This window comes from Chamaea fasciata, unplaced genomic scaffold (assembly GCF_029207755.1).
Source record: "Chamaea fasciata isolate MVZ Bird 193981 ecotype frontalis unplaced genomic scaffold, bChaFas1.0.hap1 SCAF_6, whole genome shotgun sequence".
Lineage (NCBI taxonomy): Eukaryota > Metazoa > Chordata > Aves > Passeriformes > Sylviidae > Chamaea > Chamaea fasciata.
The window spans coordinates 48,573,763-48,599,582 of NW_027094091.1; the positions used below are offsets into that span (position 1 = coordinate 48,573,763).

A 25,820-nucleotide genomic window follows, 5' to 3' on the forward strand; every position below is an offset into this window, starting at 1 on the left:
GATGACTGGCTAAGATTTGATGTCTAGCTTGGTGTCAGATAAGGTGAATCACTCCTTGTGACTAAATTATTCTGCTAATATGCTATTTACACTTCTTTTTTTCCTCTTAGAACACAAAAATAATCAGACATAAAAAGACAAGTCACTTAGGCAGTAAGAAGTAGGGGAAGAATGAGGAATGTGTGGCATGAGAGAAATGGCTGAATCCAAACATTTTGTCTAGAAGTCATTTTGAAATGGGGAAGCTGTCCTATGGCAGCTGTATAGGACTTGGGTAGATTCTCTTTCAATTTTAATTATTTCTCACATAATTTGGTTTTGAAAATCTTATAAGCAATTTCACCTATGAAAAATATGAGCAAACTAGAAAAAGCTAAGGAAAAAAGTAATACTGTCTATGGGCAGACTTGATGTGTCCTTGGAACAAAATGGCATTTGGCCTGGTTTTGAGAAAAAATGAGCCCACACCATCCTCCCCCTCTTTTTCTGGGAGATGCTTGTCCCCCTCCCTTTTTTTTTTTTTTTTTTTTAATTAATCCAAAGAAAATAACTGCAACAACAAGGAAAAAACAGTGGAAGAAAGAGGCTAAATTATTTAAGTGTTAAAGCCATCTTTCTGGACTTTCTAGACTTGTATTAGGAAATGGAATATCACAATGTTCATTTTTATGATTCTAACAGTGAGTGATGCTCTTAGGCTTTAAGTGCCTCAAGAGAAAAAGATGCTTGGAAAAGTGTCCCTTTGTAAAGACAGGTGTATTGATAGATGTCATGGTGGTGGAGACCATAAATGTCTATTTGAGTACAAAGATGACATCACTGTAGAATATTTATCAAATACTTGAATTATTCATATGTTGTTGAAACTGGTTTAGAAGAAAGAAGCTCAGCAGAGATACAGCTGTCCCTTTGTTTTGTTGTATTCCCTCAGTGAGATGAGGAAAGGTTTAATATTCATTTAATTAGGCTGTGTGGTAGAGGGATTTTGAAATGCTAATGGCTGAAATTATGCAAGACTTCGGAGAAATTAGTTTTATTTGCACTTCAAAAACACATTTCTGCATCTTGTTAGATGGCACAGTAGTATCACCAACGTGTGCTTTCATTTAAATCTGTTACTTTGCAGAAAGTCATGGAGGGGTTTACATAATTTCCGGTACAAAGCAGAAATGTTTCCACATGGTGGGGAAGGAAGAAGGTAGCAAATGTTTCTCCTTTTAACTTTACCTTGAAGATGTTTGCTTGGGTTGAATGAGAACACAGCACAGCACTTGTGTCATAGTACTTCTGCCTTCAGCTCAGAAGTAAACAGCTTTTATCACAACTGGGTTCCGTCTGTTAGCACCTAGCTGTGAAGCTGGCTGTGCCATGTTGGATGATTTAGCGTCTCTGCAGTCTGTTTTGGTGGAGTGCTGTGACACTCCCAGACAAGTGTCACCCTGAGGTGCCCAACTTGGTTGTCATGAGATTGCCTTGATGTACAGATAACTGGCTTTTATTGCAGGTTCAATATTTAGAGCCCCTGGTGAGCTCCAGTACAGGCTGTTATGGAGAATAATTGATCTGAATTCATGAGGCTGAGGTGAGGAAACAACTAGCAGCATGTTTCTCGGGTTGCATTCAGTGGTGTGAAGTGATTAATTTAAAATCATTTCAGGGAGATCTGTTTATTTGCACTCCCACCATCAGTGTAGAAGGCTTCAGGGAAGAGTCAGAAAAAAAGGTACCGGGGTCTCATTACAAACCTAATTTTAGTTTCCTGTTCTGAAGTTTAATACCACAGAGAGTGCAAACCCCTTGTTATTGTCAGGAAAAACTGAGGAACTTGGATTTCTGTGAGAATTTGTTTAAATGTGGTGGGAGGAGGAGAAAACCACCCCAGGGCTATTTTAAATAACCTTTGACTGTTGCCTTTGGGCATGCATGTCTGTAACAGGAAAGTTTAAACACAGAGGTTTCTCATGATAACTTCCTGACCTCCAGACTTTTTTACATCCACTTTTGGGGGGGGGGGGGGGGGTGTTGTGCATTTGATATGCAACTTGCCTGTTTTTAAATAAAGGAATGTAGCTCTGGTCTTATGGAAATCAAAACAACAGAAGAACTGGAAAATACAGGCTTTTTAATTAGCTTCAGTTTTCCTTGCAGTCTGAAGTTACTTTGACAAATGTATTATCAAGATCCTGTTGCTGGAAAAGTTGTCTTTGGAAAACACTGCCTGTGTGAAACTGCTACAGCAGTTAAGTTTTGGTTCTTCAAAATGGCTCTATATTTTGGGGGAAGGGAAATACCAGTCTTAAAAGTTGATCTGAGTTAAGCAGGCTAATGATGTTTCAAGCATCCAAAACAATGGGTGTCATTGTAGTAGAGTGGGTTTTGAAATGGTGCAAACTTTAAAGTGTGTGGTTTGTTTGATTTTGTTTGTTGGCTGGGGTTTTTGTTTGCTTGGGTTTCCTTGTGGAAGTTTAATGCCATATTCACTCTGAGTGTGTCGTCTTCTCCACTGTAAAGGGTTTTTGAGGGTCTCTGCTGCCTAGGTAGCAAACCTTCTCTCTTTCCCTCTGCAGTGTGGCTGTGTAATCCAGTTGGAAATCAAGGCACAGCAGAGATTGAGAGAAGGACCCATCCAAGAAGAAACAGGATTTTATATTACACTAAGTAGCAAAAACTGCTTTACATTAATTTCATTACTAATTTCCATATATAAGACAGCTGAAGCCTAGATTTTCATCATGTGAATTAAGCTCAGGAAAAAAATTCAAGTCAACAGGCACTGAAACCTCAGACCATGCTGGGTAATTATTCTGAGCTTGTGGTGGGCTCTGCCTGGATTCTGCAGTGAGCAAAATCTATTACATTGGCAATTTAATTAATTGACACTTGAAATTTCAGGAAGTCCTGTAGCCGTCCTGAGGGCTTTAGAGATTTCAACTCCTCCCAGACTCTCCCTGTCCGTTTCTCATGCAAGGCCCATAGCTTTTGTTTGTTGGATCAGATACTACCCCCCAGTTTACTCTGTTTCAGATAATCCACCCCCAGTCCAGATCTCCCATCTTCTCAAGTTTATTGGCTGAAGGAGTAATTTGTTAGCACCCACTGTTTTTGGTAGATTTGTTCTTTAAACCATCAGTGTTTCCTGTCAGGAAATGTCCCTGGAATGCCAGAACATGCCTTTGTTCATATCACCAGTGGATCAGACCCAGCCAGCACAGGTTTATGAAAGGCAGGTCCTGCTTGACCAACCTGATCTCCTTTTATGACAAGGTTGGTGGATGAGGAAAAGCTGTGGTTGTTTTCTGCCTGGACTTTAGCAAAGCCTTAATGCCATTTCCCACAATATTCTCCTGGAGAAACTGGCTGCTCATGATATGGATGGGTACACTGTTCACCATGAAAACAAACTGGCTGGAGGGCCAGGCTGAGCGTGGTGGTGAATGGATTCACATCCAGCTGACAGTGGGTCTCTACTGGGATTTCCCAGGGCTCAGTACCGAGGGCTAGCCCTGCTTAATGTCTATCAAGGATCTGAACAAGGGGTTCAAGTGCACCCTCAGCTAGTTTGCAATCAACAGCAAGTTGGGAGGGCATGGCAGCAAGCTGGATCCATGGGCTGAGGGCAGTTCTATGAGGGTAAACAAGGCCAAGTGCTGGGTCCTGCACTTAGGTCACAACGGCTCCAGGCAGCGCTATGGGCTGGGGCAGAGTGTCTGGGAAGCTGCCCAGTGGAAAAGGACCTGAGGGTGCTGGTCAGCAGTGGCTGAACATGAGCCAGCGTGTGGCCAGGGGGCCAAGAAGGTCAGTGGCATCCTGGCTTGTGTCTCTGGCCAGAAGGAGTAGGGAAGGATTTGTCCCCCTGTACTTGACACTGTTGAGGCTGCACCTCAAATTCTGTGTCCAGTTCTGGGCCCATCACTCTAAGAAGGACATTGAGGGGCTGGAGTGTGTCCAGAGAAGGGCAGTCTAGCAGAGGAAGGGTCTGGAGCACAAGGCTTATGGAGAGCAGCTGAGGGAGCTGGGGATGTTTACCCTGGGGGAAAGGAGGCTGGGACACACAAACACACACACCCTTCCGCACCTCTCTTCAACTAACTAAATGGAGGTCATAGTGAGGTGGGGGTCAGCCCCTTTTCTCCATTAACAAGTGACAGGACAAGAGGAAATGGCCAGTGGAGGTTTAAATTAGATCTTAGGAAAAAATGCTTCACCAAAGGTGTTGTCAAGCATTGGTGGGGGCCGCCTAGGGAAGTGGTGGCATCACCATCCCTAGAGCTATTTACAAGATGTACAGGTGTGGCATGGGAACTTAGGGACATGGTTTAATGGTGCACTTGGTAGGTGAATAGCTGAAGTCGATCCTAGAGGTCTTTACCATCATAAATGGTTCATAAATGAATATACTGAGTATGTGCATCAGTTTATCAACTGTCTGTTTTGAAGAAACACAGCTGCCTCTCCTGAAGTTTTCCTCCAGCCCTATCTCTTTAGTTTGCTTCAGTGCAATTAGCTTGAATGCCAGTGGTGTTTTTGCTGGCAACAGACTGATCTTATAGCATAGTTCAATGTTGTGTGGGTTTTCCAGGCAGATTTGAGCTTCTCTTGTTCTCCAAGCTAGCTGGTTGTGAACGTGCTGGGAGCAAGGTGATGTGTAAGTTGCTAAGCTGGAGCTAATGCACTTATTCTTCACAAAGGTCATTCATGTCTATGTGGAGTGCAGACAAGCATATTCAACTCCCCCTGGGAAAGCCACAACAACCCTTTAAAGACAACTCTGGATAAGTCTTTAATTATGAGATGTTTGAAAGTGCTAAGAGCTTTGTACAAGAACCAAAACTAAGAGAGTAATTACTAAGAGAGTTACAGGAAAAATATCTCACTGAAAATATTCTTCATACATCATAAAGCATACATCAGCTTTAAACTTGTAAAATAAAGAGCCAGAAACAAGAATGAAACAAGTATCTAACTTTTCTTTCCTTGTGAGATCATTCAGCTGACTTGCTACTTCTTTTTAGTGCCATATCAATGACTGGATTATGGTTGAGCAAAGACAAACTTAAAATGCGGACAGTGTATGCTAGGTGGAATGTTAATAGAGGAAGAAATGGATGGAACTTCTCTTTGAAAATGATTACATGGCAGTGTTGCAAAGCAAAAAAGCAAAATTGCTTTTTTTGGAGAGGATGAAGAGTTTGATGGCTTTCCCAGTTTAATGGCAGACTTTCAAAGTATTAAAAGTAATGAGGTACAGCTTTCCATTAAAGCAGCAGCATGAACTGTTTGTCATGTGTCTGTCATGGATACTAACGCCCATGGAGGTGTTGTCTTTAGATCTTGGCACATTTGTTTTGCCAAGTTCAAAGTTGTCTTTGGTTTGGGAACTTATTTTTGTCTTTATTGCTATTGATGTCCTCTAAGGAAGAACTGAAAGGAGGACTGGAAACAGGGAAGAGGGCACTTTATGTAAGTGCTTGTCTCCTGTGTCTTTTTATAGTAGTGGTAGTTTGTGAAATGCCAGTGTGTTTGTCTGGATTCTCAACAGCACAGATGCTCCAGCTGCTTGGTTTATGTGTGGTGTGCTGTATCAGCCTTGTTACTTGTGTTTGAGGCTTCCTTTAACTGAATGACAGTGTAGCAGTGATAGAACAGAGACATAGAAAAATGTAAACTTTTGGGAAAGCTCAAAGCTTGAAAGAGCATCAGATCTTTTCCAGGACAGAGCCTTGCCTGGCAGGAAGCAGGGACACTTTCAGTCATTCTTCGCACTTGATAGAGGTGAAAAAGGGTGGAGAAGGATGTTGCACTGCCAATAGCAGGACCAGAAAGCACATTAAGGGATGTGGGACAAGGCAATCTTGGATTCAGTTTCAGTCTTTCTTCTTTTTAACTGTTTTTAGAGTATGGTGGTAAATGGAAACTGCTCCATTATTTTGCCCAGAACTTCTTTGCACCACTGCTGCCTGTGGCCTATGAAGACAAAGGGATGTTGCACATTTATGGTGTCTCAGATCTTCATGAGGACCACAAGCTGACTTTGAGGGTAAGTGACACCTACCTCACCATTCTTGTGTGTCTCCTGCAAAAATGTGAGAAGCTGAAACGAACACATCTTTGTACGGACAAGCTTCAGTGAGGCTATGCTCAAACACCATGAGATACAACTCTAGTGTTTAATCTTAGGGACAACACTATTCTTTATTAAAGTAGTGTGTAGTGCTTCACAAAAGAAGGAATTGCGTTTCTTATAGCCTGTAGGTATAAGGCTGAAATGAACTATTCTGTTGAAATCTTGAAGGGTTTGATGGTTGAATAGAACAAAGTGTGAAGAATGGTACCTCACTACTTAACAGAACTATTCCCTGGCTGTTAGAACTAGATAACCTGATTAAGTAGGGAGAAAAAACGGGATTGTACCATTGCTTACCAGTACTCAAACTCTATGTCTTTGGGAAAAAGGACTGGATTATTTTCTGAAATATGAACAGCACATCTTTAATTGGAAAGTCACATATGCATGTCACCATTTTGCAATTGACACCTTAACTGTTTTCTGATAATGCTATAGAAATTGATAGGATTTTAAAGTCAGTGTTTGGAATGCTGTGTTTTCTTGTAGACAACAGTCATCCTTTTCAGCTTGTTACATTTTGTTGCTGTAAATCATATGTCAACCAGATCCCAGATGAATTTAGGGACCATTTTCCACTATGTGATACAGCTCCTGACATAAAGTGTGTTCCATGTGAAAACAGTGTGAAGGATGGAAAAACAGACCTCGAGACCTGGAATAACTCACTAGTCACTACTAGTTCCAAAACAGTCATTTTGGAACTAGTAGTATGTCAGCTGCTAGATCATTGCTCTGTCTGGTGGGCTTCCATGAATTTTCAGGTTTATAAGGTTGCTTATATGGAGTAATATATGGTACCGAAAATGGTTGCAGTTTCTGGATAGTCAGTTCTTGGAGTAGGACTGCACTTAATGAAATTGTTCATTTCTGGTCTGAGTTACTCTAACAGACATAAATTCAGATTTTCTGATAGCATCAAGGAAGTGTTGGCAGTAGGGTAGTTCTGATGAATACTGTATATTGCACTTCAAGAAGATTTGGAACTTAATTCTTGGAAGGAGTTAAGATCTTTTTCTGACTGCACACGCCTGTTAAGGCAAAACATAACTGAAAATTTATAAAATAGAATCTTGTAATTCTCGTTAAGTGCTTAATTCCCAAATTATGCCCTTTTAAAAAGGGTATATTCATAATGCATGGATGATGTCTGGCGGTGTATTTTGCTGTATTAATATTACCTTCATAATCCCTTTTAAGATGATGGAGCTTGCTTCTGTTTGAGTGATTATGCAGAAGCTCTAGCATACCTAGTTGGGTTACATCAGATAACTCTGAGCAATCTCAAGAAAATCCTTTGTTTGAGTTTTATTTTAATCAAGGAAGAGAGGAAAAAGAGTCAACAAATTAGTCACTCAGTAGTTCCAATTCCCAGCACCCCCTTAGCAGGAATTGGCGATCTCTTCCTCTCAAGGAGTCTGGAGAAAACAAAAAAGTCTTGCAGATCAAGAGCAGCTCCAGACTGTTTGAAATGGACCTCTTTTTAGGTTTTTAGAATGATCTCATTTTTATGCCATATCTATTGTGTAGTTTCTTGCTAGGTGGAAATCAGCTGATGCCGTCAGAAAAACATCTGTCATAATGAACAATCTGAAATCTAGGGTGCTGCATTGTTTTCACAGATGCAGCCTTTCTTCTAAGCTTTGTGCTCTCTCAATGTGCTTGGTAGGTCGTTGTGCACGCCTGGAGCTCTTTGGAGCCCATATGCACCCTTGCCAAAGAAGGTGTGACTGTTAAAGCACAGAGTGCTGTCCCTATCTACAAGGAGTCCATCAGTGACCTTCTGGAAAGATGCAGAAATTGTACCAGGAAAAGCTGTGTTATTACTTTCTGTCTCATGGGAGAAGATGGGCTCCAGAGTCCTATGAACCATTACTTCCTTTCATCACTCAAGGATGCTGTGGGATTAGAAAAGACCCAGCTTAGTGTAAGCATCAATCATGCTAAATTTCTGTATTTGGTTTTGCTAATCTTACTGTTTTGTTTGCCAGCTATGCAGTGTCTGATTCCTCTGAATGTTCTTTCTCCTTAGTTGTTGCTGTTCTGGCTTCCAGGCTGAGTTCAAAATCATATTTTTTTCTGGTGTCACCATATCTGTATCTAAATAAGACTGGTGGGGTTTATTTGTGTGTGGTGGTTTTTTTTTTTGGTTATTGTTGGGTTTTTTTGGGTTTTTTTTGGGTTTGGTTGTTTTTTTGTTGTTGTTGTTTTTTGTTTTGTCTGGGCTTTGTTTTGTTTTAAATAATGATGTCTCCCTTTAATTTGTTTAGATTTACTTCCGCCTTGCAGCATTGCTCCTTTCTTTCTTGTTGTCCCTTGACAGCAAATAGCATCATGACAAATGTTCTGGCTTGCAGACAGCACTGTATGTCAGGATTAGGTGATCCTAGTTCAGTTGAGTGTGGGGTGCATTATTGTCAGCAGTATTTCCTCTGGAAGTGCTCTCTCTCAGAGCAGTGTAACATTGCTAACACGCAGTATTGCATGCTCCTTTCCTCCTCCTTCAAATCCTTGCCCTCCAGTAAGGGTTCTGATTTGCATGATAGTGATTATTTCTTAATAGCTGGCAAGTGTGTCAATCTCCTAAACAGGCACAAAAAGCATCAGTTGTTGTATAACACTGTCATTTAGTCAATTTGCTGCTTTTTCCTAGATTTCTTCTGTTCCTAGCAAGCTTGCTCCATATATAGAGAGCATGCATGCCCTGTATGTGTGCACACACATTTTGTTAAGCCTCACTTCTCAGCATGTTCATCCTATTGGAAAATTCATCATCAGATGGGCAGGATGGGAACCTTTGTGTTCTCACATTTGGCTTTCAAATTGCAGCTTTGCTCTTTAGTGCTAAACTGAACAAGGGGGAAATAGAGGTGTAATCTCTTTGAATCTGGACCAGCATAATTGCTTTACAAAAAAGAAAATGAGCCAGATTTTCTCTTCTTATCTCTTTCACGGCAGCACAGCCTGCCTCCTGAGTATACAAAGAAAAGAAATCAGCCTGTTTTAATTTTTTTTTCATCTGGTGGTACAATCTGGAGTCTGAGTCATGCTGTGGGGGGAGATTTTTTTGTTTGTTTTGGTTTGGTTTTTTGGTTTATGGATGATGTCATCAATAAGAAAAGCTCTGCAACTGGAGCATCTTTGGAAAATTTCATTCCTTTATCTTGTAACTATGTTGTCTTTGCAATACTAACTAATTAGGATAGCTAGCATAGCTAGATAAATGCTAAGTGGTCATTTTAAGAAATGCAGCTGTAATAAAAAGACAGCTTTGCAAGAGGCTGGTACGTCTAAACTTAGTTACTAAAAAACTAACTAGACTTTCAATTACATTGCTAATCCAAGAGCTACTGTTTGTAGCATTGCTTTTAAAAAGCATCAAAAGCATTAGTATTTCTTCAGGAAACAAAATGTGTAGAGGATGTGCGTTTTTTCCCCAAAATGAATAGCGTTGCTTTTTGTGTAAAACCGGAACATGATGTCTGCACTGACTGTAATTTGTCCTCTTTTTATAGATGGTTAATTGGTATTTGAAAGTTATGTATCATAATCTTTCATTATGGTGAATGCGGAGTGCTGCATGAAAATGCATCCTGGTTGGGATTTTAAGTCTCTCTGAGATTGAAGTACTCATAGAACTTAATCCAAGATATACCTTGACTTCATATTTTACAATTTTTTTTTTTAAAATATTTTACTTAATAAAGTATAAGGGCTTCGCTGCTGTGATTCATTAAGATGAGATGGCTTCCTGTCTTACTGGGATTTTTACCATCTTTTCCTTCTGTGTATTTCTATTATGTTTATAATTGAAAGGCAAGTTCTTTTGGTAGATATAAATTGGTATGTTGAGTGAAGTGTTGGTGAAAGAACAAATCTTTTTCAGTGCAGAAAGTACGGGATACCAGTACTATGTAGAAGTCAGATTACCTTTATTCAGTTATTCTCATAAGAAGATGGCAAGGTGATAATACTTCTTGGCATTTTTCCACAATCTCTAGTATTCTGTAGGAAAGCTCCAGTAACATTTGCAGTTTTTGCATGATTCTTACACATGAAGAATATTAATTTTGATCAAATGTGGTTGTTCAGCCTGTTTTACTGACATGCAGGTCTTTCCCAGTTTGGATGTAACTGGGGTCTTCTTTAACACAATTTTTTTTTATAATACAGTTTTTTTATTTCTCTTTCAGGCCTCTGTATCTCAACAAGATGATGTTTATATTTTTGTTCTTCAGACCACTGCAGTTGCTCCGTTTGTTACTCTGGATGTAGGGAGTATAAAAGGCAGATTTAGTGATAATGGTTTCCTCATGACTGAAAAGAAGAAAATGGTTGTGTTTTATCCTTGGGAACCTACCAGCGTTGAAGAACTACAAAGTTCACTAATCTTGACCTCTCTACTGGATGTTGTCTGAGACTACTTCATTTCCTTCTAGATAAAGAGTGAAATGGGAGGAGAAGAACAAAATTAGAAGAAGTTGAAGTGACATACACTTTGAGCTGGCTGAAGAATATGCTGTCTATCCCTGTCATGTGAATTTTAACTGCTGGTTCAATGTAAAGATACCAACAGCAAAGCTTACATATAATATATGTGGTGTATTGAAAGCTCATCCATATTTTTTTCTAGTTTCACTATGCTGTAAGTGGAAATTCATGTTAGGATAGCAGCAAGGTATGCTGGGGGCAAGGGAGAAGGACAGGGAGTGAAGCTGGAATTACCTCCAGTAGGCCACCAAGCCACTCCATTGGCAGGTTGCCAACCATTTGGCATGTCTGTCAGAGGTGGTTTGAAATGCAGCTGGGGTCTTGCTGGGGCTCCACAAGGATACTCTGTCCACCCAAACAAATATTCTCTTGCAAAGCAGAATCAGCATCACAATAGGTGGAGTTTGAAGGAGCCCTGCCGCTGATGGCCATGCTGCTGTCTGAGGATGGCGGTGCTGTAAAAGCAGCACTGGGCGATACGTGCTGGTGGTGTGGGGGGTCTGGAACACCTGTGGAGGGAGCAGCTGTGTGTTCCATTGGAGAACTCAGAATGGGGGTCGGCTTCAGTCGTGATCAGTTTGAATGGGCAGAGAGAGGAGCATATTGACTGATACTTTGGTGTTAACTAAAACTGATGTACACCTGAGCAAGAGGAAAAATTTATAAATGAAAGGGAAGTGATAAATGAGTTTTTTACAAATGCTTTATTGGGCCACCAAAACAACTAACTTCAGTTGCATCTGATTCAAAACTAGTCCTAGTTAAAAGAAGACATGAAAGCAATCAAAATATGGATGTGTATGTGCCAATGTTTATAGATTTTGTAAAATAAATAGGGAAAATGACAGTCATCAGTACAACTTCATAAATGCAGGCAGTGACAAAGGAAATTAAAAAGTTATTCTGAGAGGCATCATGGGCCAACAATACCAGAAATATTCTTAAGGTTTTTTGGTGTCCTGGAATCAAAGTGGAATCAAAGCAGAAATAAAGTCAATATAATGTAAGAATGAAAAAATGTGGAGAAAATATGATTATTATGTACTGCTGCAGTGTGTTAGGAAAAGGGCAAGTTTGTTGATGACTTTCTCTTACACTGAAGGAGAAATGTGTCTTCCAGCAACATCTGGATCTGGCACTTAATAGTGTTAAATACCTAAAACTTTATAGGAATCACTTGTTTAAAGATAATCACAAGGCCTATCTGGAGGTTAATGATATTTGTTAATCTCAGCATATGAGTGAAGTTTGAGATTGGTAGAAAACAGCTTTTGGATTCCTAGAAGCAAAACTCATTCATTAATTTTAGTAACTATGACCTGACACATTTTTTAGGCAAAATCATGAAAGGAATTGTGGCGCATGATTATTAAGTGATGAAGTGGCTAAGCAAATGAAGTCTACCAGCAAAGTTATATGTAACAGCATTCTATTATTTTTCCCTGTTGCTTTCTGCAATTACCAGATTGACATAGCAAGGTTTGGGCAATTTTTTAAATTATTGCTGTTTTTGAAGGTCAGGAGCTCCCTAAGGAGTAGGTCCATTCTTTCCGAAAATCTTTAATTCAGCGCTTGCTGCTGTTGTGAAAGATTAGCAATTGCTTAAGCCAAATGCTTGAACTCAAAACAGAATTTAAAGGGGAAGGTAGACTTCCATTATTGTTTTAATATCCTTAATATGTTCTTTTGGTTTCCTGGTGTTGTAGTAGGTGTGTATTTACAGAAGCTGTTCTCTCACCATGCAGCAGCAGCTGTAACATGTGCTTTGGTTAACCATTTCCCCTTGGCACTTTCGCAGTAGCTCCTGTGCTATACTTGGTTACATTGTTCTGCCTTTGTCTCAGATTGGGGCAGAGATAGGAAGCACTGGTACCCTGCACTCCTATGGACACACCCATCTTGCCAGCTGAGTGATGTTACAGCTACAGCAGCACCGCTATTGCCAGTTCTGTCTGATGGAGGTTTGGCAGCAGGAGCGTTAGGAGGAGCATTTGCTAAGTGTCGTGGTTCTTGTCCTCAGTGTCACTACATTATTGCTGGCAGCAGTAGAGGGGACTGGCCTCCTCAGTGTTCTTTCAGGGTGCTGCCTTGCAATGTCTTGTTAAGGACCAGTGAGTCACCGTTGTGCTGATGGCCTTTGTTTGCTCCTGGGCCCCTCTGGGCTGTTCTCCACTGGTGGCAAAAGCAGCAGCCAGAGTGCCCCACAGCCATGACAAATGCCCTTCCAGAACAAAACTTGAGAGCAGGTTTGGGAAGAACACTGTATGGTGTTGGCTAATCTCTTGTCCTAAAACCCTTCCTGGCTGAGATTTGGCTCCAACTCATTCTGGGCTTGCAGGGGCCATTCTGAGCTTCAGAGGGCACCTGTTCATACTTTCTGCCACACAAGGAAGACTTATTTTGCTTCAGTTTATTGGAGCATATCTTTGGAAGCTTTTTCAAGTCCTGCATCTTCTCCAGGAAAGAAGCATGCAAATGGATCTAAAAATTGCTCTCTAAGTAAGTGTTCATAGTTCTCTGTCAGTCTTTCTTGTTATCTGCTGTTTGCATACCTTGTGGTCTGGACAAATCTTCTGCCTTACAGGCACATCTTTCTTCAGTACTTTTGCTTCTATTAGTTCCCTTTTGGTTTTGGAGATGTGTAGCAGAGACCATTTCAGTGACTTGAAGCAGTGTCAGGAGCAGAGAAATGGGCCAATGAGTTTCTTATTTTGAGTACAAGAGAGCTGTACAAGCCAGCCTTTTTGCTGTCAGAATCACTGTTTTCTTTCTTACCCACTTAGGGAACCAAGAACTCATGGTTTAAAATTTTTAGGACAGGTTTCAATCCAAGAATTGTGTTTATATAACTTTGCTTTTCAGTCAGATGTTACAAGGTAGCAAAATGAAAGCCCCAAATTCATTCAATTAGTGTGGAAAACCAAAACTTCAATGAAGAAAAGCCATCTCTGTAAGAAGTAGAGTCAGTCCATCAGTGGAGACCTGTAAGTATCTGAATTAGTGCTCTTCTGCATTGTGCATATGCAAGGGTGACTGGATGGCTGAAATCCTATAGCAGTTAGGTTTAAATGAGGCCATGGGAAACCTCTGCAGCCTTGGAAAAACATACTCCAGCCTTGGGTCTAAGTGGGACATCAGGCTGCTTCATAATGCTGAATGGAGAAAATCAACTCCTTGCTAATTAACTTTTGTCTTTTGCTGTAGGAATCTTTTGAAGCCAGCAAAGGTTTGGACTGTGTCTTTGGCCATTACTCTAGAACTGCTTTATTTCAAGACATGATCATCCAGAAATGCCAGAAGCTGTGGATGATGGGTGAGTATTGACCACTGCACCCTGAGCTAGTAAATGGGCACCACCGTTCCTGTCACTTTACTTCAGGGAAGCAAGGAGAGTGACTCTTGTTTCTTAAATGCATGAAAAAAGCCTTTTACTTTCCCAGGCAAGGGAGAAAAGAGTTCATACACCACTCCCATGTAGGTAAGATCCTTATCCTTCCCGCAGTCCACAGAATCTCAGAATGCTGCCTAGAGCTTCCCACTACCAGTGATTTCCAAGTTTGTAAATACATGCCGAGATGATGCCAGGAAACATGCAGCTGTAGCAGCCAATCTAAAATCAAGGGCACTTTAACTTTCTGAATAATTCATTTTACATCAGATGTAGAGATCTGAAGGGGTCCGTTGTCACAACTTTTGCTGCATTCCACAAGTTTCTGATGTTCATTACTGCAGTAGAATAGCAGAATAATGGAGTGAACTCTATTCCACAGCACATGCAGATTAAGTTTAGAGGTTTCTCTCTACAAGCCAGGTGTAGACAGATGCCCTCAGTAGTATTTTTTCTATCTCTAAACAAAGGGAAAAAACTAAAAGTATTAAAGCCTTTTTTATTAAATACACTGAAACTGAGAAGCTGCCAGACTGCCATTTAAAGCACTTCACTACAAAGGGCCTAGGGGACCTGCTACGCATGATCACTTACCTGATAAACAGCTATTATGCAACATCTGGTCATCAAGTGTTTTAAGGAAATACACATCCAGGTGTCTTCTGGTGGTTTAAAAGCAGAGCTGGTCAGAACTAAAGCTAAAAGATGCAAATAACAGCTGGTATGCCCTGGTGACCTGCAGGATTGTAGAAACCTCAGTAAAAATCTCTGCAGCCCCCTGAGCTGTGCTGGAAATTCTGTGAAAGCAGGTGTGTTTTACTTGGACAGCAGCTCTCCTAGGGCTCAAAAAGCTCCTCCACTCCTGGATTATGAGAACCTTTGCCTGTTTCTGTTAGAGCTGGAATACAAAGAGAACACTGGAGAAGTACATTAATTGAACAAAAATCTATATGCCTTAGACACTGCCTAGATGAGGATTACACATACAAGAACTGAAAGAAAGAATGGCACTTTTACTATTACTCATTTTCTCTGGAAGTAATTAAAGTTCTCAGTAATTCAGCTGGATTGTAAATTTAATTCCAAAGTTTTTTTCATGACTCATAGTTTAATTCATTACAGCAACTACCGCTTTAAACATAACCATTCTTAAGGTTTATCTTGATTCATTTTCTCAGGAGTGATGCCCAAGTTACTGAAGACTGAGCTGAGCCAAGAACCACCCTGTCAACACTCTGTGCCAGAAAAATTGGCTAGAAGTGACTGACAATAGTACAGTGCCCCTCTTGGCTTTTTCATCATGGACTCTGATGCCTGTTCTGTTTAGGTGGGCCAACATCAATAACAGGACACTCACCATCTCAGTATTGATGGCAGACAAAAAGAAACACTGCACATGAGCACTGTTACTACAGGAGATTCTAGATAGCCCAAAGGAGAGCTGTCTCATCAGAGGTTTGCTGAGACACTTAAATAGTTTGTTTCAGTGTAAATGATTCTCTGCTGCCATAATTATGAGAACTAAAACAAGGCAGAGGCTTTAATCTCAAAGCACAGCTGCTCAGCAGTAGCTACTGGTCCTGCTCTCCCTCCGTATAAGATGCTTTAGCTTTAAGACAGTGGCTCGCAACCTTTATTTTAGTGCTAGGAAATGAGCACGATCTTGTATCAATGCCTAAAACTGAGATGCTGAATCTTCAATACCTCTACTTGAAAAGTAATGTAAAAATCACAGCAGGCACAGACAGGAGAATTAATTTTGGGGTTTTATTATAAAAGTAAAATAAAAATAAGCATTTAAAAAGCACGCTTTTTCAAAAAGTCACAGATATAAAAAGAACTATTTACAAGTAGGAAAATGCCAAACTTGAAAAAATTTTTGAATAAGAGGCACCAAAGTTAAGTTTAAATACATTATTTGAAATATACAAGATTCTTTTAGGATTCTCTTTTTTTCTCTCAATTGTCACTGTTGTGATTAAAGTAATGAGTTTTCTTTGCCAGCTATTTTATAAGCTGTTTGCATGGAACTGTGCTGCAAAAATTATGAAGAGAGCAGCTAAGAACTGTATCCTCTGATTGCTCGTGTGCTTATTAACCTCTTTAGTAAGTTTGTATTATGCATTTACAACTTCTTTTTCATCTGTAAAAGAAAGTCCTCACAGAGCAGGAAAGCTCAGTCAGTCTTTCATAGCGTCCAGTCCTGTGTATTAATGCAGCAGTGGAACCCTGGTTATATTAAATGGCTTGTAAATGAACACAATTAAAGGTACTTGAGGAAGGAAGCAGTGGCTAGGAGTCACATGCTGCAGTTGCCATTTGTTCGGGTTCAGGTGGGATTCTTCCAGTGCACTTTTGGTTGTGAGTTCCCTTCCCTCTGGCCAGGACGACATTGATGCAATTTGAAATGTCCCATTGGTTCCTGTAACTGTATTTTGCTAATTGAAGATCACTAGTCAGCTATATAATTGCTTTGCCCTGAACTTTCATGTCCATAGCCCAGGGCCATTTTGCCAAGTGTTAGTGAGGGCTTGCTGTTCAGAGAGTCTGAGCAAGTGAAACTCAGCTTGCGGAAGGAGGTCTCCACACCACTGTCACACGTGCTTTCAGTGTCTTGAAATCTGCTATTGTAGAGCTCACCTGAGTGACAGAGAAAAGGGAAATCATTTGTGTGGCTTGAGCAAGGTTGCTTTAAGAAAAGCCTAAGGAATACAAACCAACAGAGTTAAGCTCTTCTATAGGAAAATAACTCCAATGTGAAGTATTATAATAGGAAGAGCTGTGCTGAATGTTTCCAGGCCACCAAAGCATGTGATCTGATGTACTGCTGGCAGCTGGAGCTTGGCTGGGATGAGAAGCCTGGTGCTCTGCTGACATTAATGCTGGCACTGCACTGGGGTCAGGACTCTGTCCAAGTGTGGCAGTTGCAGAGCAAAAAGGTTCTCTGGTTCTCAGAGTAACACTCTCTGCAAGGGTACAGCTCCAGGATGAGGCTCCTAAAACTTATAATCCATGTTATTTCAATTTACAGATTTCCTTTTGAGACAAACACTTGAAGAGCTTTCATCTTGTAAGGGACCCTGAAATAGGAACAAGTCAGTAGCATCTATCACCTGTGCAGGATCCACAGGAATGCCTGACTGCAAGAGCTGAAATGGAAGGTACAATGTGGATCGGTGTGACTAAAACCAGGGGTGCTGTCATAAGAGTTCAGTCTTGTTTTTCTAAACAAACATCTTAAACAATGTAATGCCCTCCATTCATGCTGCAGAGGAAGCAGAACCCCTCTTACCCTTCAAGGTGAATCTAAATGGACAATATGGGTACAAGCACATTTTTGGGTGGGTATGAAGGTTTATTCCATGACTGACCAAATAGTTTTCTATAGAGAATAAACTGGCAATGTTAGATTGGAATGGAGTGACTGTGGTGTTTCTTTTTTCTTACCAGAAATACCTACAGTATTTTTACACCCTGGGTAAGTTTCCACACTAGGCTACAGGCAGTACTACCAGTGTTTGAACAGGAAAAAACAAAGGCTTTTGTTCCTAAACCTGGCCAGGCCTGAACATCCCTGATGACAAACTTCTCACAACCTCTCTTTTTCTCTTAGTAGAGTTCCCTGCTCAAAACCACTGTAGGACCTCCATCACTGAAGATGCTCAGAACTCAACTGGACATAACATGGGCAACCTCATGTCATGTTCCACTGGCCCTGCTCTGAGCAGGTAGTTGGCCAGCAGGAGTGCTTGGGGTTACACAGGACATGTAACCTAAGCCTTCCCCAGTTTCTTTGCCTACAGAACACCGGGCCATTTTGGACTGCTACACATGATGAAAGGAGAAATTTAATACTGAAGACTTACTGAGTTTAGGAGCCCAAACCATTTTTATTTATCCAGCTATGGGGGGGGAAGTCAAAAGCTAAAGGCACTTGTAAAACACCTAGGAGATAATTGCCTATGTTCCCAATACATCCAAGGCATTACCATTAGCAAATGGCAGGTGTCTGGTTTGAGCAAAGGGCAGCAGTATAATGAATACTGTGATGCAGGCATGCTGATTTATGGTCCATTTGTCCTCTCTTTCCTATGCCTAGCAGATACCTATGATGAGAGGGGTCACACTCCAGTAAAATATTTCTGAAACCAGTAAGCAGGTGAAGCAGTCTGCGCAAGAAGGTGTGCAACCTAGCAGCAGTCCTAGATAGAGTGAGGAGGGAGAAAAAAAGTCTCAAATAAAGCTCTTCATATTTTGCTGTCAATTTTACCTGTCTCTCCATTTGCAAAGGTGAGTGGTAATGATGGAACAGCTTTTGCTATACTGTCCTCCAGGGAAGATGGTCTGTGTGAGATGGACAGTGCTTCCTGAATTATTTTTACAGCTTCTGTGTGATCCATCTGTCTCAAAGCAGCGATCAGCTCTTGAACTGTACCACCAGAAACCTGAAAGAGCAGACATCAGACACTCAGCATCATCCAGGCTGGCTAAAACTGCAGGGCTGCACTGTCTCACTGTGCAGGAGGACAAAGTTCTCTAGGTGTATTAATGTTCTTTATAACCTGTTACAGCACATTACCTCGTAATTATCCAGCAGTGTCTTCGATGGGGAAGGGCTCAACCTGAAGGCATTATTAAGTATGCCAAGACCCAGCTTTTGTGCTAGGGTGGACCAGTTTTTAGTTGGATCAGGCAATTCCAATAGTTTGTAAAGCTGTGTCTTGGAATTTTCATTCAGCTCTCTCAAGTGTCCTGGGGAACAGAGAAATATGTTCGTTTATTATTTATACAAATCATGCACCAGCTCATTTTTAAGCAGAAACAAAGCCAAACTGAAGACTATTTGAGAGTTCAATCCCAGCATTTACAAATGTATTGCTGCAGTACTCAAATGTACTCCTTGTCCTTGAGACATCTTAAGGGAATCAAGCTCATTCTGTGTGCAGGGGGGTGGGAGGGCACCTCTTCTCTCTCACCAGCTCAGTTACAAGCTGTTGCAGGGCAATGTCTGCTGCCACTACAGTTTCAGTACTCAATTATTAGAGGGATATTGTCAAGTCTTTATAGGTGTTACCTTGTGTGAGTAAGTCCTCCAAGACCTCTGCTGACTCGTAGGGTTTGCCATTTAATATGTCATACACCTAAGAGAATACATTAAAGTCAATATTTAGGAGTATTTAGTGTCCATTAAGTTTCAGCAGTGTTATATAAAACCCTAATTCCATCTGTAAATCAGCATTCTTTTCCTCTCGCAGGCTCAGTATGACTAAGGATACTGTAGAAAACCTGTGCTAAACTTAAGGGAGAAATCTTGAGAAGTTAATCTCCTTTTATTTTAAGCTATGTCATCTAGCAACTATTTTCAAGACACAGAGGAAGTCTTGGCAGTAAATAAATGGCAGTAGCTAAACAAGGAGCTGCTGCCTGTCTGCAACTAGTCATTTAAAACAAAGTCTGGGTTAGATTTTCACCTAAGTCTGGTACCACTCCCCAGCTCCAGATGAGTAGAAATGCTGACTGCTTATCCTTTGCACTCACACCAAGCCAAATACGCAACAATCAGCTTAATCACTGTTTGGATAGAACAGATAGGAGTGCATTTTCCCATCACACATATGCTGCAATTCTGAAGAACACTCAGCAAAGAAACCCACTGGAGAATGGGGCTTCAAACACAAACTACCCACCCAGCTAAATACTTTCCCACACTGAAGACTGTAGTGCAGCTACTTCAAGAACTGCCTGATCATTTTTGTTCAGCAGCATTAGTCAGTTAAGTGGAGCTTTCTTCCAGTGCTGTTTCATCTGGGGGGAGTTTTATGGCTGAATTAGCTTAATTTTGGATGGCAAATTAGTTGAATTAATTGAAATAATTTTGGATGCAGTGAAAGGAGGTAGCTGAGAGAGCTGAACTACTCTTTATAATTAGAAAAAAAACCCCAAAAAACCTAAAAGAGAAAACAGACCACATACCTCACAGTTGGCTGCCATATCCAGTGGTGTTGTTCCAGGCACGATCCCTTCATCATCATCTTCATCATCTTTCACATCATCTAGATCAAACAATGGCTCAAAGTTCTCAATGTGAGGATTTGCACCTGAAAAACAAGTGTGTGGGGGGAAGGGCTTCAAGTTGCTTCTCAATAATATTTAAAATATTCATTTTATGTACTGAATGGTAAATCAGCTAATTTAGCTCCTCCAGGTAAATTATATTAAGCTAGCAAGTATCTCTTTTTATCAATTACATTTAAATGCTGTCACATCTCTGTACAATGCTACTCTCCATTATAAAGAGGGAAAAAACCAGACAAGCTGAGCCTTAGGGCCCAAAGAAAGAGCTCTGGTTGTATCAAATGACTCCCAGTCCCACTTTGCCTCGCACAGCACAGCATGAATGTGATGAAGGGATAGTGTGCTGCTTTTTAGAGTGTCAGAGAAAGTGGAGGTATTTTTAAAAGACCAAGCAGACAGCCTCAGCAACGGGAGGCTTGGGTTTCTATTTCAAAAAAGAAAAATCCAGTTTAAATACAATTGACAAAATGTCCCAATAAATATGCCAACCTAATTCTTCCGAAGTGACAGCACTAGGAGACACTAACAAGCTCATGCTTCAGTGATGACTTTATTTTTCTTGGCTTTTTGTTTCTAAAGCAGTCCAATACCTATCCCAGATATATAAAAATATCTCTTCTCCACTTCTTCAGCTATAAAAGCTACAAAAGATACTCAAAAATCTTCCCAAAGTTCTCATGAGTTTTTTTTTTTGACCAACATAATTTGCCTTTCTAGCCATTAGATGGTGCTGAAGAGTGATTAGTATAGCACCTCAGAGCAGGACTTTCTGAGGAAATTCAGGCCTTCTTGCTTTTAATATCTGACTTTCTCCACCCATTAAACAAGTTCACTGGCATTCTTTTCTGCTTGCAGCCTTCTAACTTGAATTGTCACTGTGAAAGAAAAGTCTCCAGGAAAGATCTATTTCCATACCTGCTGCTTTTAGAACTGCTGCCAATTTTGTTGAGCCCCTTCCAGCTGCTATATGAAGTGGAGTTGTCCCATCATATGTAGTGCTGTCCACATCAGCATCACCCTAAGTTTTTATTGAATGGAAAAAAAGAAAAGAAATCTGTACAATGCAGCTGCAGAGGCTCATGTCAGCATAAACACTGCTACTGTGCAAGTAAGCACCCATTCCATGCCTGGTTGCATAAAATCTCTAATTGTTGCCTGAAAAGAAGGAATTGGAAAGTAACTACAACTGTCTGCATGCATAGGGTGGTAGCGTGCTCCAGTGTTAGAGCAGGACGCACAGTGTTTATCTCCCAATAGGTCAGGTACATAAAAGCCACTTTGCATCCCCTGTAAAAGTTCTGCCATCTGATTACCCATGGCCTTTGGAGTCTGAGTAGTGTGCACAGAATCCTGCCCTCCTGCTGCTCATCAGAAGAGCAGCCAGGCTGGTGGCACATCCATGCATGAACACTGAGGAAAGCTACACAAGCAGCTGGGGTGTGTAGAATTAAGGATACCAAGGTGTTAGGATGAGACAACTATTTATAGATTACACAATGATATCTCTCTGCACATCTCTATACATGTTCTACTTCACACAGAAGAAGGGATGAACTTGTTCATGGTAACTTCAGTGCCTGCCAGGATTACTCAGTGCAAAATACACATGGCATATGCAGTCACAAACTTTATATTCCTCAACTCGGGCAAAAGCTTCACCAGCAGTGCTGAACAAAACAGTAACATTACCAGTAACTTTGCCATTATACCAGTTCAAGTAATCTAGTCAATCAACAGGAACCTCCTCCCTTACTTCTGTTTTTCTGAAGTACTCAAGGATTGTCAGCAGCTTTTAAATACGTAATTGAAAAGACCTGGAAGAAAGAAATTGTGCCCTTACCTCAAGCAAAAGGCAGCCTGCCAAGGGGATGTTCTCTTGTTCAACAGCCAAATGCAATGCAGTTCGTCCAGATTTTTGTTCTTGAGCATTGATGTTAACTCTAGCAGCAATCAGCTGTTTGAGGCAGGACATGCTATTTGCCATCACCGCCATGTGAATTGCACTGAGACCTACACAAAACAAAACCCATCCATCATCTGCATTAATATCTGTAAAATTCAGAAATGTCAGAGTAATGAGTTTCAAAGTGAGAAAACTGTAAAATTAGTTACACTTACTGTAGTTACCTGAGCAGAAGTAACATATTTTGCCTGCTTATGTACTAAAAGATGATAGAATCATAGAATTGTTTGGGTTGGAAAGGACCTCAAAGATGATCTAGTTTCACCCCAGTCCTGCCATGGGCAGGGACACCTTCCACCAGGCCAAGCTGCTCAAAGACCCAACCAACCTGGCCTAGAAGCTACTTTCAGGAATGAGGCATCCACAGCTTGTCTGGGCAACCTGTTCCAGTGTCTCATCATCCTCACAGTTCCACCCTTCCATCCTCACAGTGAGGCATTTCTGTCTTGTATCTAATCTAAATCCACCCTCTGTCAGTTTAAAGCCATTCTCCCTTGTCCTATCCCTACACGTCCTCATAAAACACCTCTTTCCAGCTTTCCTATAGGGCCCCTTTAGGTACTGGAAGTTGCTGTAAGGTCTCCTTGGAGACTTTTCTTCTCCAGGCTGAACAGCCCCAGCTCTCCCAGCCTGTCTGCAGAGGAGAGATGTTAAAGCACTCTGAGCATCTTCATGCTCTCCTCTGACCCTGCTCCAACAAGCCCATGTCCTTCTTATTTATGTTGGGGACCCCAGACCCTAAGGAAGTACTCCAGGTGGAGGCTCATGATGAAGTTAATGGTGTTAATAAATACGTTCTTTGTGCATAAATTGAAACTTGGCGAGTCAAAACCATGCAAGAAAAACAAAATCAGATCACAAGGTGGAACAGAAGGCAAGAACTACAGAGCTCACTTACACCACCTTTTTGATCAAGAGAATAGCCTTAAAAAGAAAATCTGCATCTTTGATACTAAAGAAGCAGGTACCCCACACTGGCCTCATCTGCTACTGAACATCTCTAGGAAATGGTCTGGAGAGTAACTAGTATAGTTTAATATAATCCCCCTGTAAGGTCACAGTGACCTGACACCTCAAGAATACCTGGACCACAAAGATAATATAGAATTTTTATTTAAAAAACAATCAACCAACAAACCAACCCTGAACCAAAAAAATCTCTCTTTGAAGAACTGAATATAGTTTTTTGAATCCACAATGACAATTTTAGGTCAGACATTTTACAATCTATTAGAGCAGGAGTATTAAATTGAAGTCCCCTGTGCACTGAAAAATGGGAGAACTGTCTCTTTGTGGTTATTTTACAGGCTCTAATTCTGTATGGTCACAAAGTACCACATATGAAACTCAATACTAGTCCAAAAACTATTTTAAGGAGATTTAGCTCACTAGACACGAGGAAATGTTTCCTTCTGGGGTGTTTTTTTAAAAAACAAAGGTGGCATCAGGAATAAGATGAATACAGTGCTTGAGGTTCTGTGAGATTGAAAATGTACAGTGACAAAAATTCAAATCCATACTGTGTCACATGACCATTACCAATCTTTCTGATCTGTATGATCAGAAAACTGACACACCTGTGTTCTCTCATCTGAGCCTGCAGGCATATAAAAACCAAGGACAGCATATGCAAAATGGGGAAAGATGTTATTTTCAGAGTCTGTATCTACCTGTGTGGCAACACGGTGTTGGCAGGAATTGTGGTGTGTGTGTCTAGAAGGGGAGTGTAAAATACAGCCATTGTCCTTCCATACCTTCGCCATTGGGGAGGTTGACCATTGGAGATACCTTCTCATGCCTGAGGAGCAGACTCAAAATCTTGTCATCTCCTTCAGTAGCAGCTAAATGTAAGACAGAATTGCCATGGCGGTCTAGAAGGCTGACATCTGCTCCAGCCTTCAGCAAGTCTTCCACCACCTTTGCCTGCTTTGTGATTACTGCCAGGTGCAGGGGGGTCTGCAAGTGACAGAGGCAAGCCATGAGAAGAGAAGGAACAGCTACATCACTTGTACAGAAATCTCTGAAACCCATAAAGCTCCTAGCGTGAGAAGACTGTACACATATGCAAGCTTTTAGTTTGCTGGCTTTGGAGTGGTGTAACTTCTTTTCTACTGAATACTACAAATAGGGTTTCTACTTACTGGAAATAAAAGCTGCCTTGCCAATGTCAGCAGTTGGACTTTGGGAGGAACAAAGATGTTGCCTACTGTATAAGCCAGGGCACTGACCTGGTTATTTGAGCATTGCAGTGCAAGGGACTCAGGAAATGAGATAATCCCTGTGCCCCCCACACACTGCAACCCTGCTTCTACAGCTGCCCCATCACCAAGCTCATTTTGCTCCTGAATCAGAGATTTGCAGCCGTGGGCATTGGAGTTCCTTATCCCTCAAAATGGCTGCACAGAAAAGAAGAAAATCCTGCAGTTCTGTGCCCTTGTCAAACTGCAGAACAATTGTGCATTTATGCCGTGTGTGTTGAAGTAGCTGATCCCATTTGCACGTTCCCCATTTTTGTGCACCTGCAGCACTGAGCAGTGCTCAGGCTGAGAGGTTTCGGGACCTTCCAAAGGTTGGTTGCATACAGCATTCTTGTCAGTTCTGAGCAGCATCACACTGAATATATACACATGCATGTATTTAAACAGTAAGCATTCTTGTGAGGTCTGGGAAATGGTATTTCCAATACTAAAATAATTTAAAAAATGAGTAAGATTCCATATCTAGATTGTATTGACAGAGGACTTTAAAAGAAGACTTAATTCCAGCTCTGCACAATAAGCTTGTGTTTGTCAAAAGATCTCTCAACACATTTGCAATTAATTACTGCATCTATAGGGTATATGTCAGCTTTCAGAATATCTGTAGAGAAAGAAAATTCTAGCCCAAGCCTAAATTCTCTTCCATCAATGGCTTAAGGTTTAAGATGAAGGTATGCAGAGCTGTAGAGACTGTGGTAGTCAGGGATTTTTTCCTGTGTAGAGCCCAGCTTTGCTTCCTGTTTTTGTTAAATGCAGGGCACAGAATTCAATTTAGAATCTTCTGCTTACTTTCAGCAGCCTCCACATTTCAAACTTGCTTTATAAGAACATAAAAATGTGAAGGAAAACTAAGAAGTCAAAGTAAACCTTCTGGGACTACCTGTACAGAATTAAAACCTGCCTTTACTGTTCACAGCAAAACAAATGACACAAGTGTCAGAGTGCTGCTCAGTGGTGTGCACAATCTCTTTAAAAGAGGTTCTTTTCCAGGCAGGTTCCCACAGCTCTTTTTAAAACTCGAGTTACAATACAAGCAGGCCAGACTATAGTTAGAGAGACAGAACTGTGTCTGCCAGTTCTTTTTCCCCTGGGTAAAAGACAAGGGAATGGGCTTTCTCAGTTACTGCAGAAATGAAATCTTGGTGCTCAGGTGATGGGCACAAATACAATCTGGGCTGTAAGAAGAGCATAGGTTATTATGGCTTCCACATGTGCCTACAGATGCGTGCCTACAGATAACTGATGACGCAGGAACTGACTCATGATCCCAAGTTAACCAGTGTCAGAAAGGTCAGAGGAGCCCAGAGCTGGCACACTGTGATCCACGCCTCTGGTTTAGTAACAGAGAAGCCAAATACTGAAGCCACAAACTGAAAAAGGTACTCTTCTTGGCCTGTTCCACAGTTAACTCTTGGAGACATTTTTGTTGACCATCAAGGAGAGTTATGGACTAAACCAGTGAAAACATGCACTCTTTCCTCCACAACCTTAAAATATATCCTTGTTTCTAAACTTGTTTGC

General features: G+C 41.0%; 2 protein-coding genes across 7 annotated transcripts in view; one reads left to right on the forward strand and one right to left on the reverse strand.

The window, feature by feature from the left end:
* MANBA (mannosidase beta) overlaps window positions 1–17,540 on the forward strand; it is a 51,756-nt gene extending 34,216 nt beyond the window's left edge. Inside the window, exons 15-20 of one of the 3 annotated variants that reach the window (XM_066186304.1) lie at window positions 5,895–6,037; window positions 7,794–8,051; window positions 10,318–13,114; window positions 13,820–13,928; window positions 15,182–15,330; window positions 17,035–17,540. In XM_066186304.1, the coding sequence (XP_066042401.1) occupies window positions 5,895–6,037; window positions 7,794–8,051; window positions 10,318–10,542 (626 nt within the window). In that variant the 3' untranslated portion in view covers window positions 10,543–13,114; window positions 13,820–13,928; window positions 15,182–15,330; window positions 17,035–17,540. The remainder of the gene's footprint in view (window positions 1–5,894; window positions 6,038–7,793; window positions 8,052–10,317; window positions 13,115–13,819; window positions 13,929–15,181; window positions 15,331–17,034) is intronic. The other 2 variants (XM_066186303.1, XM_066186305.1) reach the window with 2 other exon arrangements.
* The window catches only part of NFKB1 (nuclear factor kappa B subunit 1), a 58,093-nt gene continuing 48,018 nt past the window's right edge, over window positions 15,746–25,820 (reverse strand). For all 4 annotated transcript variants that reach the window (XM_066186302.1, XM_066186301.1, XM_066186299.1 and 1 more), the window contains exons 17-24: window positions 23,796–23,997; window positions 21,919–22,088; window positions 20,994–21,096; window positions 19,977–20,101; window positions 19,078–19,144; window positions 18,583–18,755; window positions 18,274–18,448; window positions 15,746–16,643 (exon numbers count right to left, since the gene is read on the reverse strand). In XM_066186302.1, coding sequence (XP_066042399.1) covers window positions 16,456–16,643; window positions 18,274–18,448; window positions 18,583–18,755; window positions 19,078–19,144; window positions 19,977–20,101; window positions 20,994–21,096; window positions 21,919–22,088; window positions 23,796–23,997 — 1,203 coding nt within the window. In that variant the 3' untranslated portion in view covers window positions 15,746–16,455. The remainder of the gene's footprint in view (window positions 16,644–18,273; window positions 18,449–18,582; window positions 18,756–19,077; window positions 19,145–19,976; window positions 20,102–20,993; window positions 21,097–21,918; window positions 22,089–23,795; window positions 23,998–25,820) is intronic.